Source organism: Diabrotica virgifera, chromosome 5, assembly GCF_917563875.1.
Source record: "Diabrotica virgifera virgifera chromosome 5, PGI_DIABVI_V3a".
In the NCBI taxonomy this organism is placed as follows: Eukaryota; Metazoa; Arthropoda; class Insecta; order Coleoptera; family Chrysomelidae; genus Diabrotica; species Diabrotica virgifera.
The window spans coordinates 4,809,606-4,828,900 of NC_065447.1; the positions used below are offsets into that span (position 1 = coordinate 4,809,606).

At 33.2% G+C, this 19,295-nt stretch overlaps 1 protein-coding gene across 4 annotated transcripts in view; it reads left to right on the forward strand.

Annotated features, from left to right (window-relative positions):
* Positions 1-19,295, forward strand: part of LOC114343821 (hexokinase type 2) — a 170,575-nt gene that overhangs the window by 61,706 nt on the left and 89,574 nt on the right. The window contains exon 1 of one of the 4 annotated variants that reach the window (XM_028294897.2): positions 12,342-12,544. The exons of the other annotated variants lie outside the window; for them this stretch is intronic. Coding sequence (XP_028150698.1) covers positions 12,494-12,544 — 51 coding nt within the window. The 5' untranslated portion in view covers positions 12,342-12,493. Of the gene's footprint in view, positions 1-12,341; positions 12,545-19,295 lie in introns of those variants that run through there. 4 annotated transcript variants of the gene reach the window in all.

A 19,295-nucleotide genomic window follows, 5' to 3' on the forward strand; every position in this document is an offset into this window, starting at 1 on the left:
CGCTCATTGTTAATAATTAAAAATAACAGCTTAGTAATACAATAATGACAAATATTTCTTCAGTACCTTGTAGGGGGGTCGTTAAAATTTAATTTGGTGACTTTCTGACTTTCATAATAATAATTTTTAACTGAGTTATTAAGCCTTGAAAATGGTCATTTTCGCATTTTTCAAATTTTAAATCGCGTATAACTCGAGAACAATAAATTTTACAGAAAAATCACAAAAGACCTCTTTTGCTCCGAGTGACCCAAATTAATGATGTAAAAAAAATGTCCGAAGTGAATTTTTTTTGTGAATTTGTTTAAAAAATTGTTTAAACAATGTTTCGATTACGGTACCACCTGACACCCTGTGGATTCGTTATAAGGACCTCTTTTTGAGTAAGTTTGTGCAAAAAAATCGAACTGGAATAATTTACCTAACGTGAGCCTGATACAGCCTGGACTATAAATATCACGATTTGAACCTAATATACAGTAACATTTAATTTCTAGAATCGGTTGTTTGTGTGAATCAACTTTTACTAAATGGCATTGGGAAGAGTCTACTTTTACTAGTAAATGTTGAATAAAAATCTTCATTTTATATTTATAATCAACTTTTACTAAAACCAGCCGTTTGTGTCGACTCGAACTAGGAAAAGTCAACTTCAACTGGATAATCAACTTGAACTGTAACATATCCACATAGAACTACCTTCACCTAAAATTTTAGGCGAATCGAGATTGTCAGGCAAAAGTTGGTACAGTTATCTACCTATCAGTTTACAGATGACAAGAAATTCGTATAAGCTAGATGGAGTTTAATTTACAAAAATGTTCGTTTGAAAGATATTTAAAAACTCTTTTTTCTTCAAACGTCAAATAATGATGACATTACTTATCTAACTTGATCCTGCCAAAGTTTGATGTCTCCGCCGGCAGCAGTTTTTTTTCCCATTTCTTTACGGCGGAGGGAAAAATGTTGTCATGGCAACAATATGAAACATGTCACAAAGCAACAATACAAATGTCATTAACAACAATTAAACATCATTTTTATTTATAGTAATATTAAAAGTACAATTAGTTAATGAGGCATTTTCAAAATTGAAACCGTGCAAAAATGTTCCCGACTCTTGATACGCATTGGTAATTGTTGATGATACTGATGGTCGAGCACAACTTTCAGCAATCATTCCCGATGTTGGCGAATCATGAGGGTTTAAAATTTTTTGAGCATTATCGTTCTTATTTCTTATTGAATCCTCTATATATCCTTCGGCAACCGTGCTTGATTTCCAGCCCCCATGTCGTTTGAGGCATTCTAGATTTCCGCCTCCATCAATTAAAAGTGTTGCTGAAGTTCGTCGTAAAGAGTGACCCGTGTATGCGCTTGCATCGTTTAAATTTAAATAACTAGCTACTTTTTGGGCTACCGCGCTGATCGAATGTATTCCCATGACGCTTCGGTAACACTTTCCATTTTGGTACTTGATAAAAAATCGGTTTTCTGTGAAATTTTCAGGCCGCAGTGATGCATACTTTTTATACAGTTTAATGTAGTTTTGACCAATTATCGTAAAAGATCTAATTTGTCGTGTTTTACTGTCTGGGATTTTGATAATTATTACATTTTCTTTATCCTCAATGTCCACAGTATTCATTTTTACCATTTCGTCGCATCGACAGGCGCCGGTAACCCCAATTAACAAAACAATCTGAAATATTTTTATAATTTAGTAGAGTATACTACATGCTTTGCAATATAATTTTTTTTACCTTTAATCCTAAATACAACTTATCTGGCGCTTCAAACAAAAATTTATCAAACTCGTCTTTAGTGAAAACTTTACGACTTCTTTGCAGTATATCCTTCGCTTGTCATTTTCAGAAAGGCACGTAACTTTAAAAATTTGCTTATATCCACATTTTTTCTAATAACTAACTCCATTTATTTTCCATTTATTTTCATTTTCCATTATATTAAAATATGCCAGTAAAACGTCTTCGGTAACTTGCCGTACTCCTCTTGTATCGCACCACTCTTAGAAGTGCTTGTACGCTAACCGATACTTTATTCCGGAATTGGAGGGCCCCAAACGTGCTACTGAATCATTAGCCGCGGACTCAATTTCGTTTAGGTTTTCCATTTTCGCACTAAATTTGCGCTTGCGGTTGCAACAACAATAAGCTGTCTTTAATAATTGCAAACAACTGTCAAACAACTGTAACCAGGGAGACGCAAATCCCACCGACGACTTAATTATTTTAATTTCTAACATCTAGACGACTTTGATAGTTGTCACAGTTAATTTCGAGTAAAAATAGCGTATGAATTGTACTATTTATGGTTGAAAATTGCTACGTTTGAAGAAAAAATAGTATACTTTATTCGGCAAAGAAGCGACTTTTCTTGACTTGCCCTCTATTACGCGCCTCACTTCGTTCGGCGCGTAATATCGGGCGCGTCAAGAAAAGTCATGCTTCTCCGCCTTATAAAGTAATATACTATTATTTGCCGGTTTCTACATATTTTTTCCTGGGTTAGTTAAATTTTGACAATTAGTTGAAAATCATAAAATTTTGTTTTCTTTGTCTTCGTAATCTCTTTTAATCTTCTCTAATCTTAAAAGTTTTCTTTTTGTTCTTCTTAATCTTTATCTTTGTGAGTGAGTGCCTCTACCCGGTGTTCTGAAGGGGGTAAGGTTTAACCCGAAATACGTATAAGCACAAGCACATAGTAGACTCCCTAATCTGTAATCAAATCTGAATCAGCTTTATTTTTGAAGATATTCTTCTTTAGCGGCGAATCGATTGAGGGTAAAATTTGATTGATCCCCGCGCATGCGCACACCGACAGTATGGTATTAGTGGTTATACGGGCTCTGATTGGGTGTTGAAATTTTGAAATGATCTGTCAATAATTGTTCAATATGGAGGTTATCGGTAAACAAAAATATTGTATAATATTAGTTTTTATTGATGTGTGGACAGAAATAAAATCAAATTTATAATTATAGTGACTTTTTAAATAGTTTTGAAAAGCCGCAGGTACGTAATTCTAAATGTTTCAGTTGGAAATACCTAATTGTTTCAATACCTATCTATTTGGAAAATGTAAACAAAATAATGTAGTTACCTATTAGTAGGCAATGCTTTAATTTAAATAATCTGATTACGAACAAATTTTCTACAAATCTTCATCTCATATATCGTTTTCTTACTCTATATTTTGTTGTATTTTATGTCGACAAAAATCAAACTAATAATTTTATTAAATTCATATGAATTTATGGTGTAAACGTTTAGTTTGTGTTTATTCCCACATGACGTACACGCGAATTTGGTGCAGTTTGAAATGTCGTCAACTTTCGTACGGCGCGGTAGACGTGAAGTGGGTTCGAGCCCCAAGCAAGTTATTATTTTTTTATTTTTTTTTTATAGATTTTATGATTGTAAGTATATTATTATATAATTTTTGAAGATATTCTTCTTTTTTGAAATTGGTAGATAAGAAAGTTAGTTTGATTTTTAAATAAAATAAGTACAAATAACCTTTTAAGTATATTTACTTCGTTTAAATTACCTATTATATAATAGAAGAATATCTTCTTACGTGCGTACAAAGTACACACACATTCTTTTTTACTTTATCTTTTGCAGTTTTGAAAATTGTTTCATCAAAAAGTTGACATTATAAGAAGACAAATGAGAAATGAGACATGTGCGCTAAAATCGGTCCAGTGTTGTCGAAAATTAAAAATATTGCTCGTATATATTATATGACAGGGAATTAGTGAGTGAAATGCCCATTCTGTGTATTACAGCCCCTTAAAGCCCGATTCATCTTACGACGGTGACGTCGACGACACGGCTGTCTTACGAAGCACGTTAAAGAATCATCTGATATAAAAAGCATTAGCTAGTTTATCATACAACGGAACGGGGCGACACCGGGGACGTGCGCCATCTATTGTTCTACGGCACGTGCCGTCCACGCCTCGTCCTAAGATAAATCCGGTTTAATGCTTTGCATTTTTGCTATTACGGTGATATTAATTACAACTTGCATTTTTTATCAAATGCCATTCAAATCCGCCAACCGTGGATAATTAATTTGTTTGTAATATAACCTTTTATTTTTTAATTAAAACATTATAGATCTCACTCCAACGTTGAAGAAATCACATCTTAGTGCATTTGTACGAATTGCTACATGAACTACTTTTTTTTGTTACGTTCTAACCTTCACTTGACGTACGTTATTTTCGTCAGGTAGTTACATGCAGTCATTAAACAATTAATTAATTGTCGTGGCCTGACTCCACCACGAACCAATGGAACTGATTGAAACGATAAACAAAACCTCAACTTAACGGTTTTGTTCAACAATAAATACATGAATAATGGCATGCCGATGTGAATTATTAATCATAGACATTATTTATGTCTTATTTTCTAAATGTAAGATCACATTCGTTTCAATTGAAACTAATTGACAATGCTGAGAATAATTGTTCGAGAATCAAACGCCGGCTGATTTAGCCAAATGGGCAACTTGCGTCTTTTCGTAATTAATAATATTTTTATTATATCTTTAAAAATTGTTGTTGAAATAGAGTACAAAACCTGCGGAAACTAGATTTTATTAAGCAATCAAATAGGATATGGCATCGTTTTTTTTTTGTGTTTAGAAATATCTACTTATAGACGGAGAGCTAGAGCCGAAAAATCATCGTCATAAGTAATATGGAGTTTGGCATGTGAAATGTGTCTATTGTATATTGATAATTATGACCCCTTTCAAGCTGACACCTCAGTGGATACAGGAAGTAGCAATAATAAGGTATGAAAGGGGAAGTTAGTGTAGTCATTAAAGGTTTTCACCTCCTATTTTGTTAAACCTCCATCGATTTGCATGAAAATTGGTGACTAGTTAGAGTTAGAGCATACCTCAAGAAATAAAACTGATTTGATGCCAACTTGCACTTTTTTTTACCCTGGGGGTGGATACCACCCCTTCTCGGGGGTGAAAACTATTTTATTAAAAATAACCCCCAAAATCGATAGAGGGACAAATAGGTAAAATTTGTTATATCATGTTATTAAAATAAATCAATACTTTTTGAGTTATTAAAGATCAAAGATTTGTCTATTTAAGAGCACATGCGTGAAGTTACAAGTTAAGGATGATAAAAAGAACATATTAATTAATTGTCTGTTAATAAAATATTATTTTTATATTATTTCGATATTTGATTTATTTTTTTCTATCAATATAAACTGAATATGTTCAGAAACTTAGTATAATAGTCCAATAATGGGTACATTTGACATATTCGAATACACTTGCTAAATTTATAATTTCGAAATAATATAAAAATAATATTTTAGTAACATACAATTAATTAATATGTTCTTTTTATCATCCGTAACTCTTAAACATAAAAATATTTTATCTTTAATAACTCAAAAAGTATTGATTTATTTTAATAACATGATATAATAACAAATTTTACTTAAAATTTGTCCCTCTATCGATTTGTGGGGTTATTTTTAATAAAATAGTTTTCACCCCCGAGAAGGGGTGGTATCCACCACCAGGGTAAAAGTGCAAGTTGGCACCAAATCAGTTTTATTTTTTGAGGTATGCTCTAACTAGTCACCAATTTTCATGTAAATCGATGGAGGTTTAACAAAATAGGAGGTGAAAACCTTTAATGACTACACTAACTTTCCCCTTTCATCCCTTATTGCTACTTCCTGTATCCACTCAGGTGTCAGCCTGAAAGGGGTCATAATTATCAATATACATAAAATAGACACATTTCACATGCCAAACTCCATATTACTTATGACCATGATTTTTTGGTTCTAGCTCTTAGACTATTACTTACTCCGTGGCGTTTCAACCCTTCATGAGTTTTAGCCCTCTCGACAACATGCCTCCATTCTTCTCTGTCTTGAGCAATGTCCATCCAGTTCTCTTCCAGTCTTCTTGCATTTGAGACTTCTTCCCATACCAGCCTTGTGTTTTCATCTCTGCTGTTTCTAGCATTCTTTTTGCCCTTTCTATATCAGGTCGTGTTTCTGCCGCGTATGTCATTATTGGTCTGATGACTATTATTATTTAAACATAGTTTGTTTATTTAATTTAATTTGCCATCATTTCCTTAGTTTTATTTTTTCTGTTATGAGGTCTCTGTTTTCTTTTGGATAACTACCTATTACCTTTTGCTCTTCGATTTAATGTGACTAAAATTACTAAAATCAAGATAGTTTGCAAATAAAATTTTCTATTTACGTCTTAACTTTTGAAGTACGAAAGTACCTATTTTGATCGGTTTCTATGACGTTTTTATCAAATTGTGCAACAAAACAACTATCTCTGCGACATTTTTATTTATCTTATACCGAGGATTATACGCAGAAATATCTGGATTTTTATGACACTTGTCCATAAAAACGTACATATTTCGTAATCGTTCCTAGAAATTACTTCATCATTGGAATTTCGTATTAATAACTGAATGAAAAATGACAACTGTAAACTGTAATAAGTTAATTAAAGTTGACTCAAACTCATTGTGCAATTGGATTGTTATTCGTTGAGTACGAACTTCCTCAAGAATCTTATCATAAATATATCTACTTATGACTATGTTTATAATGATTGATTGTTGTTTTTTTCGCAATTAGACACAGGTTACAAAAATGCTCGTCAGGTATTTACTGACCGTTTGTTTGTCTATTGCCTTATAGGCCTGGATCCTGCGTATCAAAAAAGAGAATGTGTGTGTACTTTGTACTCACGTAAGAAGTTATACTTCTACTACATATTATGTGATTTTTAAGACAATACCAAAAATTTAAAAAATAAAAGAATAAAACGCACACAAACACATTGAAAAATGCCACAAAGAAAAAATGATTTCTGAACGATAATAATTGTTGGCAAAAATTTTAAATACGCATTTTCTGAAAAAAAAATATATAACAAATATACTTGTTCACAAATAAAATGCATAAAAAAAAATAAAAACTTGCATCGGGAATCGAACCCGTGAATTTCGGGGCGCTTTGATTCGTAATCGAAGCCTAGACTCACTCGTCCAATTCCACATTATTTGTCATGTGGGAAAATAGGGTAACTGAACGTTTTACTGTTTGACAGTTGTTTTGAATATAATTAAATTATGTAGTTTAAATTTTTTGGAAGAAAATATTAAAATATAACAAAACAGTAAGAAAACAATATATTAGATGAAGATTGGTAGAACTTCTGTTGATAATCAAATTAAATATGTAAATCAAAGCATTACATACCTACTAGATAAATAAATCTACGCCAAAAAATCATAATTTAAAAATAAAAATCGGACCTAATTTGGGATTTCTCTCTAAAATCCCCATTCTTGAGAAAATAAATGTACAGTAGAGCGTCGATTATCCGAACGTCGATCAACCGAACGACCGCTTATTCCAACTATCGACTCCCGCGTCCCGCACTCGAATACCGAGCAAGCGTTAGTAATAATTGACGCTTAAAATATCTTCAATTTTCTTCAATATTGTATCCAAAAATAATTATGTTGTTGTAAACACTGCACTTTTTTGTTTAGTTGCTAGTTGTCATTATCAAGATATAAATAAATATGTAGGTATATAAATATGGCTTTTATTCACTTGTGGATAAATATGTATGACTATAAATATGTATCAATATATTGTAGTTCGATTATCCGAACAAATCGGTTTTCCGAACACCTATGTCCCCCAATTAGTTCGGATAATCGACGCTCTACGCTCTACTGTATTTCAACCTAATCCAAATGTATAATTACAATATGATTATAATAAAAACTACTTATCAAATTAGAATGAGTTTTCCTTGTCCAAAATAGTCCAAAAGTCCAAAAATATAGGTATATGAAAACTATTTAAAAAGGCAGTATAACTATTAACTAACTTTGTTTCTTTTCCCACAAATTTCAAAACGCAACAACCATAAATAATCAAACTACGTACAGCTGTGCCACAGCCGCCATATTGAATAATTTTTGACATGTCATTTGAACATCCAATCAGAACAAAGTTATAATGCGCATGCGCCGGGATCATAGGTTTTAACATATAAAAATTCACCCTCATATCGCCGGTAAAGAAGTATAACTTCAAAAAAAAGTTAATTAATAGCCAGCTGAAAATTTTTTAATACCTTAACGGTGTCTAGTCGGACAAACTTTGATGTACGAGAACACTGAAACAGGGAAAGTTTTAATTGTGGAACAGGTTTACAGGTTTCGAACGTCAGACTACGAAAACGTCCCAACTATTTTGTCGGACAGAACTTCCAATTGATTTGTTACCCTTTCATTAAACTCTCATGCAAGAATCAGACTTCTATTTACCACCAACATAATTCCTGTCATTTGACATGTTCTACGTGTCGGACTTACTAAAATGCCGAACATATTTGTCGGACAAACATTTTTTCCTATATTATATAAGTTTGCTATTAAATAAACTTAAAAAAACCTGCTAGTTTTTGCAATCATAAACTTGTCATGATGACACGTTCCACAATAAAAACTTCCCCTGTTCTAGTGTTCCCAGACATCAAAGTTTGTCCGACTAGAAACCGTTCAGCTATTACATAACAAATTTTCAGCTTACTATTAATCAACTTTTTTTGGTACGCGGGATCCAGGCCTATTAATAGACCAGGCATATTAACTAAATTTGAATTTAAAAAAATGTTACCTCAAATTTTATTATGGACAGTGGTAAGTGGAAGCATAACACACCAAATAAAAATAAATTCAACACCTGAAAACTTCCGGGGATAATGGGGGAGGGTTAAAATGGGGTGAAAAAAGTTTTTTATTTAAATAATATAATAAAGAGATGAGAGAAAAATGAATAGACTTCAAAAAAATGAAAAGTCGTCTTTTTCGATGTTTTCTTTTTTTTTTAATTTTAAATTCGGTAAAAGTTATTCAATTTTTATCAAACTGGATCAAAATATGTATACTTTGTATAATTTGTTTAAAATTATAAGAAAATCAAAAATATATTAGACCATTCATTAGATTGTGTGGAAAAAAATAAATAATAAGAAATTGTATTTGACAGTTTAAAAGATTTTATTTTCATGATATTTGTATACTAATAAAAGTTAATTAAAAATCTATATAAAAAATTAGTAATATTAAAGATTATTTTTTTCTTTGATGCTGCCTCTCCTCCCAATCCAATGCTATGGAAAATTTTGGAGTAAATATTGACGAGCAAGTAAAGCATAATGTGGAGAAGCAGAGTCCTATTGAAAAATCAAATGATCTTAATCATATTGTTGATCATTTTTAATAATATCAATCAAGGCAGAGTTGATTGAATTCACAAGTATACCTACATACAAAATTACAATCTGTATTTCAACACAAATTTGATCACAAATTCTTTAATATTTGAAGAACAAAAAATTATTGATTCCAAACCATCTCTTCACTATATTCTTGACCATCCCTTATTTTTAACTCTCTTCAGACTTCAGACGGTAGGTATCGATTTCCGGTTAATTGTTCACATAACCCACTCTGCGTTGTAGACAGGGATCTCCTACTCCTATGTATGTGTGCCGAGGGTCAACAAATCGACTTTTGACATATCTGGGACGTCAGAAGTTTCCACCCCCAGCGACGACGTCATCACATAAAATCGAAGTTGGCTGGAGGTGTGGCGCGAAAGATTCACCAGAGTTGTCGTGTTAGCTAAAATGTCACAAGAATTGCCGATTTGTTGGGTTGTGAGACTTTTGTATAATATCCTTCAAAGGACATCGCACACATCTTATGAAAAATATAATGTCCCTCAAATTCAATAAAATTTATACGAATAGATTCGTTTTAAATTAACGGTCAAATCTGATCATTGCGCCAACTCCATATTTTCAATAATAAGAGCAGAAATTGATATAAATAAATCTGAAATCAAATGGATACGTACATAAGTTAGAGAGAGAAAAAATATTTTATAATACCCAAATTGTCGGTACTCCATAAATCAGCGGATTAGTTTTACTAATCCGCTTAGGCCCAGCGGGGTTTAAAGCTCTTTTGAATAGCACCCAGAGCAATAGTGATTGTAAACTGACACTTTTACTGACTAAAAAATTTGATTTCGATAAACTTTAATTGGAATTTGCGCCGTAATTAATCATAATTAAGAGTTGGCGCAATGATAAGATTTGACCGTTAATTTAAAACGAATCTATTAGTATAAATTTTATTGAATTTGAGTGACATTATATTTTCCATAAGATGTGTGCGATGTCCTTTGGAGAGGAGCGAGCTTCAAGAGCTTTTTTTCTGGTAATGGTATATGAGTGAGACTGTGTACCTATTGTTTCATTGTGCAATAAGCTTCCAATCAGAAAAATAGTCTCAAGTAGTCCATCAATCTTGTTGGTGGTCTACCTAGGTGTCTCTTGTTTTCTCTTGGACACCTTCAACCGGATGGAGGCCTTCAAGAGCTACATCTTCTCTCTTGGTATAAAAGTAAGAATGGTACAATGCTACGTTTTCTCTGTTTCTGTTAATGATGTTAAACCGTAGACCTTGAATGAAGATATTTACCTACAGAAGATTTGAAGCATTTGGATTGTGGCTATATTGGAGAATATTTAAGATTCCATGGACTGACATAAATGAGGAGGTTCTCAGAAGAATGAACAGGAACCAAGAGGTACTGACCACCATCAAATATCGAAAGTTGAAATACTTCGCACACTTATGCGAAGTGATCCATGTATGTCCTCCTACAAGTCATTCTGCAAGGAAAAATATTTTGAAGGCGAGGTCCAGGAAGAACGAGAACATCCTGGTTAAAGAATGTTCTAACACGTGTGCAGCTTTACCGTGTTGCTGCAGATAACGTAAAGATTTCCATGATGATCGCCAACATTCGTCATGGATAGGCACATAAAAACGAAAAAGAAGTATTGTAACAAAAGATTACTTTTGACCGACCCTCGTATAACAGGTCCCATCTCCACACACGCAGATCCACATCGATCTTTCTAAAGCGCTGGTTTCCTCGAAAGCGGCACCGACAACCTGCGACCGTAGCACTGCGATGAATTACGTCAGATTACGGTGAAAAATTCAAGGTTCTTCACTGCGGCAATGGAATGTGCAAGCTCAGCAAGCGGTGGCTTCCAACGCATCCTTGGAAACCACCTCTATTATTTTGCACGGTACAGTTTTTTATGATGTCATTCATCGCAGTGTTACGATCGCAGGTTGTCGGCACCGCTTTCGAGGAAACCAGCGCTTTAATAAGACGTGATGCAGCGGTGCGAAAGACGAGCAATTCTCCGAATGTCGTAAATAACTAGAGATGGGCAGAATTTTCGAGAAATAACGGCTGGGCTTTATATAGGAACGGATTTTGTAAATGTGTTTAGTTTTAAGCGAGAGTTTGTAAAGAAAACTTGTACCTATAAATAAATTAATAAAGTCGTATATAAATACGAATCGCTCGTTTGATTATTACAGTATTATCTCTCTTTTTGTTATATTAGTTTCCTTGCTTTGCAGTTTATTAATCTTCTTTTTCTCAACACAAAGCTTTTTCCAGAGTTCATATTTCCATTTTCTTCGAGTATTTTACTTTCGCTGATCTTTACAAATTGCTTTTGAGATTCCTGAGTTCAGCTTTGTCACTCAGTATCTCTTCTTCTTTTCTCTTCTTTTTCGTGGTTTTCAGGGTGGTTTAACGTAGTACTGTTTTTGTGGTGCAGTTGTTAGTGGCGTACCTAGAATTTTCCTTGGGGGGGGGGGGTACCGAAATTTTTTTGTATTGTTTGTGAAAGACAAGTTACATTTCCTACTATTTTTTATATATTTTTTATGTGCCCTGGGAGGGGTTTGAACCCCCAAAACCCCCCCTGGGTGCGCCATTGGTGCTTATGTAACTGCATTATTTACGGTTTCAACGTCCGTCGAAAAAGGGTGGTTTGGGTTCCGCTTTATAGATCCCACAAAAACATTTTTGTTGTCTGGTTTACTCTATTATCATTTTTCCTCTCTTGGTTAATCTTGTTCTTTCATTTTTTGAGTTTAATTTCAATTTGTAATTAATCATTCAATTATTCAATTTCTATTTCGAGAATTTGTTTGTAAATGAATCCGTTGGTATGACCATTTATTGTTTAATTACTCATAATAATCAAGATTCCCATTGACGAAAACACACAATGAACCATAGATAAATAATATAGCAATGAACTACTAATATACCTGCTACGAAATACTATTCGTCTGGCCTGGCATCGATGTGTGCCACTGAAAACAACGCTTTGCGCCAAGGCGCTTGCTCTGTGTGGGTGTGTTGGTGACGGGGATAACTTGCAAGGGGTTGACAGAAAAGTAGTCAAGGTGACCTTGCTTTTTCGGGAAGTCCGCGTCTTTGAATAAACACCCCACGTTTTGAAACAAGAAAAAACGATGAAAATGGTAACCGAGAACTCGGATACAGCCGTTTATGTCACACCAAAGGTAAATATTTTATTAATTAACGAAAATAACTTAGAAATTAGGTATATATGTTGCATTGTATGTTTAAATTGAACGTATTGGTGATATTGGCGGCGTCTATAGTGTGTCATGTCATGTCTGCGAATGAGACACTTCCACTTTCTTCCTATAGTACTCTTCCACGACATGTTTCGTCTTCGTTGCAAGTCTTGAAGTTATTATATTCCATTTTCCTTAATTTGGGAACATACTCTTTGTTCGTCGGTAGTTTGTTTCGTGTGTTTCCTATGTTCTGTCTTTCTGATGCCATTCCATTCATATTTGCGTTATTTTGTCCACCCTTGTATTTTTTTTATATCACTATACTACAGTGGCGGCTCGTGATTTTTACAATAGGGGAGGCTATACCTAACTCTAAAATATCTAGACGCACTAGCAAAAAAATGGGCCAAAAAATGTAATGTAAGGCCCCATTTTTTGACCATTTTTTATTTACATTTCATAATATCATCATAATTCATAATTTCATAATATCATATCATTTTAAAAATAATTAGTCTAATCTAAGTAATTGTAAATGTTTAATACCAAAGTTTGTGTCGTTTATTTTTTATCAATTCCATCTTTGTAAGTAGATATGCATATCAAAATAAATACAGATTTGAAGGTTTGCAGTCTATACAGGTTGAAGGTTCACATTTTTTAAGATACTCAACTTAATTTTTTTAATTCTAAACGCGGCCTACGGTCTGCGAATCCAAAAACATGATAAATTACCTACCGATATTTTGCTTTACGTTACAAATATCAGAAAAAGTTATTTGAACAAGTTGTTCCAAATATTATTCTAACCCCAAATACCAAATTTCATAACAAAATTCCCACTTTTAGTTTTTTCATTATTTTTAGTCAGGACCCTAAAATTCGTTGTCCCGAGATGCACTCAACAGCAACGGAGCCGAGAAGCTAGTTAGTAGTTAGCCTTAGCCTCTCCCTCCGTTGGTAAATCTCCGAGCATCGTGTGATGGCACCGTAGATGCCACTGTTAGGAGACCGGGTCTCCTTAAACGCCTGCTGCGCTGCGCGGAGCATTAGCAACGGGGGCTGGTCGGCTTCTCGGCTCCGTTCATGCATCTCGGGATAACCCAGTGTCCTGCCTACAATAATAATAAAAAAACTGAGACGCAATCATGCGTTCTAATGCTAATGCTCCGTGCTTATGGATATTAATTTAGTGATAATATGGAATTTACACGTTGTATAATAGTGAGAGTGCTTGTTGTTTTTCGCGATTCAAGATAAACAAAACAGTGTAGCGTGTGTAAAAAATTTATCGGGAGGCTAAGCCTCCCTTGCCTCCTCTAACGAGCCGCCACTGACTGCATTTTCCTTAATTTGCGAACATATTCTTTGTTCTAACAGAACAGAATCAAACGACAGAGATAACTAGAAGAATCCGAATGACTTGGGCAGCGGTAGCAAAACTCAGTGATGTGTTGAAAAACAAAAAGATACCAATAAATCTAAAGAAAAGGGTATTCAACAGTTGTATTCTACCAATTATGACCTATAGAGTTGAGACCATGAGATTTACAGAGGTATCAGCCAATATGTAAATTGAGAACGACACAGAGGGCGATCGAACGAGCTATGTTAGGAATATATCTGAGGGAACATATACGAAATGAGGACGAAGGTGGAAGATGCAATTGGAAGAATTGCGCAAATGAAATGGAACTGGGTAGGACAAGTGGCACGACAAAACATCGAAAGGTGGACGAGAAACATTGTACATTGGAGACCACGCGAGCACAGTCGTAGTAGAGTAAGACCACAAAAACGATTGTTAGACGACATCAAAGTTGGCACCAAATAGCACAAAACCGAGAAGAATGGAGAACTCATGGGGAGGCCTTTGTCCAGGAGTGGATGCAAATAGGCTGAAGAAGAAGAAGATTCTTTGTTCTTCGGTAGTTTGTTTCGTGTGTTTCGCATCTTCTGTTTTTTTGATGTCATTCCATTCATTTTTGCGTTATTTTATGCATTCATGTACAACATGTCCTTATATTTCGCATTTCTTATTATTCTTTTTATCATATCTTTTCTTTTTCTCATATTCTTTCTTTTCCTGTATCTTTTTTGAATTCTTCATTTTTTCCACGACCTTTTTCCTCGTTTACGTCTGTGATTTCATTATGTTAACGTTTCATTCACAACATACTATCTTTAGAAAAAATCAAATCCTGTCATTAGGAATTCCTTTGATAAAATTCTAAATAATCGAATACTTGAACTTGAGCAATATTGACAGCTGGATTAATCCTGAGACTGAACCAATACATCATACTTTGTCAATACACTATAAAGCATTACCTAAGCCAAACTTATAGTGTTGAGTTCTCGATAAAAATTTTGATCGATTTTTGTACGTGTTTATTGATGTCTAAAATTGCTTTGTTTAATGCTCTATACAACAGTGACCTATACGGTGAAATCGGTCTTTCTATACTTCTTTTTCTTCCTCTTTATAAGCAATTCTGTTTGGTCCATTGGCGGATGATACTTCTATGGAAGGTTGTCACTCCATCTTTTGCGCGGTCGGCCGATACTTCTTCTACCGATTGGTGATATATGTCTTGCTGTTGTGACCACACGTGTCTCCCCCATTCTGGTTATGTAGTTATTCCATTCTTTTTTTCTACTTCTTAGTGTCCATTCTTTTATACACTTGTTACATTTTCTTCTAATGTCTTCTCTTCTTTTTTGATCTCTCTGCGTATTTCCTGTAATTCTCATTTTTCATCTCTGCCGTCTCCAGTAGTCTTTGTGTTGTGGTTGTATCGGATCTTATCCTTATTTCTGCCAAATTATTCTTTCTGAGACATATTTACAATTTTTTACTTCCTTTTCAAATGTCTGACTTATTAACTTGGCAAAAAAGCTGTTCTAATTGACAGAAATACACTAACCCCTTGAGTTAATTGATTTACTGGTTCTAGTGTTTCTACCAGTTCTTCTTATTCATACGTTAGGTCTATGACCTGTGTCTCTTAATGCACCTGCAATAGTTGCGGCTTTTTATGACTTGGTTCAAAAACACAAAAAAAAACTAATTTAGAATATGTCGATACCAAAATGTTTCGAAGAGTTATTCAAAATTAGCATATACATGAAAAACAGCATCTACTGTTACACAGTTACACCAAAAATTTAAAGAATAGCTAAAAAGTAATCTATTTGGCTTTGCAGTAGTGCTTCCAGTACTGTTTCAAACTCAACAGAATCAAAACCTTCTTGTAATCGACAAATGCAATAATTTGTCAATTAATATCTTTATGGTATGCAAATGGTCAATTGTGCCATATCCTACTCTGAAGTCTGCCTGTTCTTTGGGCTGACAGAAATCAAGTTTAGTCTTTTCATGAACATTTTCATCGAGTTCATTGAGTTAGTTCTCTTTTCATTATTTTTAAACCTTTGTTCCCTTCTACTGTTTGAGTAATTACATTAGTATTATATCTTCTTATATATTTTCTAATTTCTGTTGAAAATCTTTTATTTAGTTTTCTATATTGTTCTTTGTTTCCCTTTTCTTTCTCGATTAAGTTTCGAGTGACGTAGCTAGCCCCAGAGGGGCCCCATATCAAGGTCTGTCGCGGGGCCCTTTTCGACGACTGATATGGGATAGTTCTAAAAAAATGTTAAACAAAAGAACAAAAACGCTTGTATAGAATAGAAATATGCTTTATTGTCACTAAAAATTTTACAATTTTATGGACAAAGCTTACCAAGAGTCGAAAAAAAAAACAATAACAAATACAGTTTACTAAAATTACATAAATCGTCAATATTATTACAAAATAAAAGAATGAGATAAAACAAAACAATACAGGGTGTTTCAATAATAATTGGAAATCTTTTAAATGAAGATTTCTGGGCTCAATATATTAAGGTTTAACCCAAATTACCTACTCCGAAAATGCTTCCTAAGGGAGCTTGAATTCTTTGAAGATGGTGTCTTTTAATTAGTTTTTTTAATACCTAGAAAGCTTAGATTTAGAAAAACCAAAACTCGTAGGTATTTTTATTTATCTTACATGAGATAAATCGATTTCATAAATTGCGAATTTCTAGTACCGGTCATATGCGTCCCTTTTGGGTACGGCAGCGGTTATTTTATCGCATAACTTTATTGTCTTTAGCATTTTTGACACTGGACTATTAAATTGTGAGATATTCTACTAATAAAAGTTACTCATGCTTTAAGTCGGTAGGATACACCGTTTTCTAGAAAAATCGATTTGAAAATTTTTCGGTTTTTGAATTTGAGCAAAATTTAAAAAAAAATAATTTAAAAAAAACGGTGTATTTTACCGACTTAAAGCAATAGTAACTTTTGGTGCTAGAATACATCATAATTTAATAGTCTAGTGTAAAAAATGCTTAAAAATTAAAGACACAAAACATAATGCGATAAAATAACCGTTGACCTACCCAAAACGAACCCATATTACCGGTACTAGAAATTCGTCATTGATGAAATCGATTCATCTCTGAAATAAACGTATCAGTTTTAGTTTTTTTTATAGTTTTTTTTTAATTATTTTTTTAAAGTAAAAAAACGCAAAATTTTCAAATCGACGTTTCTAGAAAACGGTGTATACTACCGATGCAAGAGTACTTTTTATTACTAAAATGCCTCACAATTTAATAATCCAGTGTCAAAAAGGCTTAAAAGTTATAGACAAAAATGTTATGAGATAAAATAACCGTTGCCCTACCCAAAACGGATGCCTATGACCGGTACTAGAAATTCGAAATTTATGGAATCGATTTATATCGGAAAGATAAATATGCGTACTAGTTTTCGTTTCTCTATATAGGGCTTTTCATTCACATTCACAGTCATATTATGTCGTATAATCCGTGTATATTATTATTTATTATACACGATTATACAGCATATGGCAGAAGCTCGAAACAAATGACAATCGATGAAAAGCCCTATAGAAGCGTTCTGGAAGTAGTTAAAAAAAATTAATTACAAGACCCCTTCTTCAAAGAGCTCTATCTCCCTTAGGATGCATTTTCGGACTAGGTGATTTGGGTTAAATCTTAATATTTTAAGCCCAGGAATCTACAGTTAAAATATTTCCAATTATTAATAAAACAGCCTGTATATTGCAAAATTTAGATAAATTGCATAACACAACCTTAGGAACTAATAAGTCCTGCGTATAACACCACAAATATAGATAGAAATAATAAACCTAATAAACTCTAATATACTTGAATTGTTGAGATTTATTTTTTGAGAACAGATTAAGTTTTTTCAAGTCAAGGGTGAATGGACATAATATAAATATACCTAAATACAATTTATAGATAAAGAACCGATTACACGAAAAAAAAATACACACGGTTTCAAATATTCAAACATACCGCGATTACAAAAATTGCAGTTTGGCATTATACTTTATACAATGTCTCACACACAGCCAACGGTGAATAAACAATAAAAAGTAGATATTGATAAAGAATCCATCACAAAAATGTCGATATCTAAACAATATACACTATTTCAAAACGTTTTAATAGTGAAATAATTGTAAAATATTTTGTGCAATTTTTTTATATGGAATTTTGTTTCGACATGCCGCGCTGGGGCTCCTGAATGTCGTTGGCCCCGTATAATTGATACGCTGATACGGCGGTAGCTACGCCCCTGGGTTTCGTCGTATTTCCATTAGAGCTTTTGTATCTTTGCTAATATTTTCGCTTTTGGTGTCACTTTTTTTTTTTCAAAATCTGTATTGTATCGAGTCTGTTTATCTATTAATTTATCTCGTCTATTAATCGAGTCTATTAATTTATTGTAATTTGTGATCGTCGATACTTTGAGGTCCGAGTTTATTACCCTGTAGAGTTTCTGTTTTTGTTTCTGGCTTATTTGGTAGATTGCAACTAAACTGTTTGTCATCTTTGCTCTTTCTTTTCATAGGTTTATTGTTACTGTAGCTCTTACTGGTCTGTTATTGCTTCCTAATGATAGTTTATTGAATACAGTTATACATTTTGAACTACATATTTGTTTTTTGTCCGTTATTTCTGAATCCGGATTTCTTAATTTGTTGAAATTAACAACAATTTTGGGTTTTGGTTGTTAATATTACATAAATATAAGTGTATTACAAAAAGATAGAAATATTGATACAATTTACGATCAATCATTTTGTGACACGCTGTATATGTCTTACAGATTTTCACCGTTGTATGTTGTATATTATGTCTCGGACAAAGAAAGAAAATGTTTTGTTCTTTTATTAGACAGACGTCATTATGTTATGTGCGATATATTTTATCATATATCTCCAGTTTGTTCCGTTAGGATATTTATAAACTTTTTAAGTGTTGTGAGTTGGCCTCTACGTCCTGCCTAATACCAAACGTCGAGGACGTTGTCAGGAACGTTGTTGCCAAATATCAAAAAGGATACTTGAAAATCCTCATAAAATTCCAATAAAATGAAAAATTAAACAAATACGAAGACTCGAAATACGTACAGTGACAGATATTGATGGTTTGTGTTTTAATATTATCGATCATCTTCACAAAAGTATAAAGAACATTATCATTCAAACACATGGCACACCTACATTTTTTGCATTTTTTCTAAATTTTTAAACATTCGCCGAAAAACTCAATCCATCATTGTTTCAAATAGCGTCTGTTTTTTTTATATAGACGTTCAATATATTTAATCTAAAGTTCT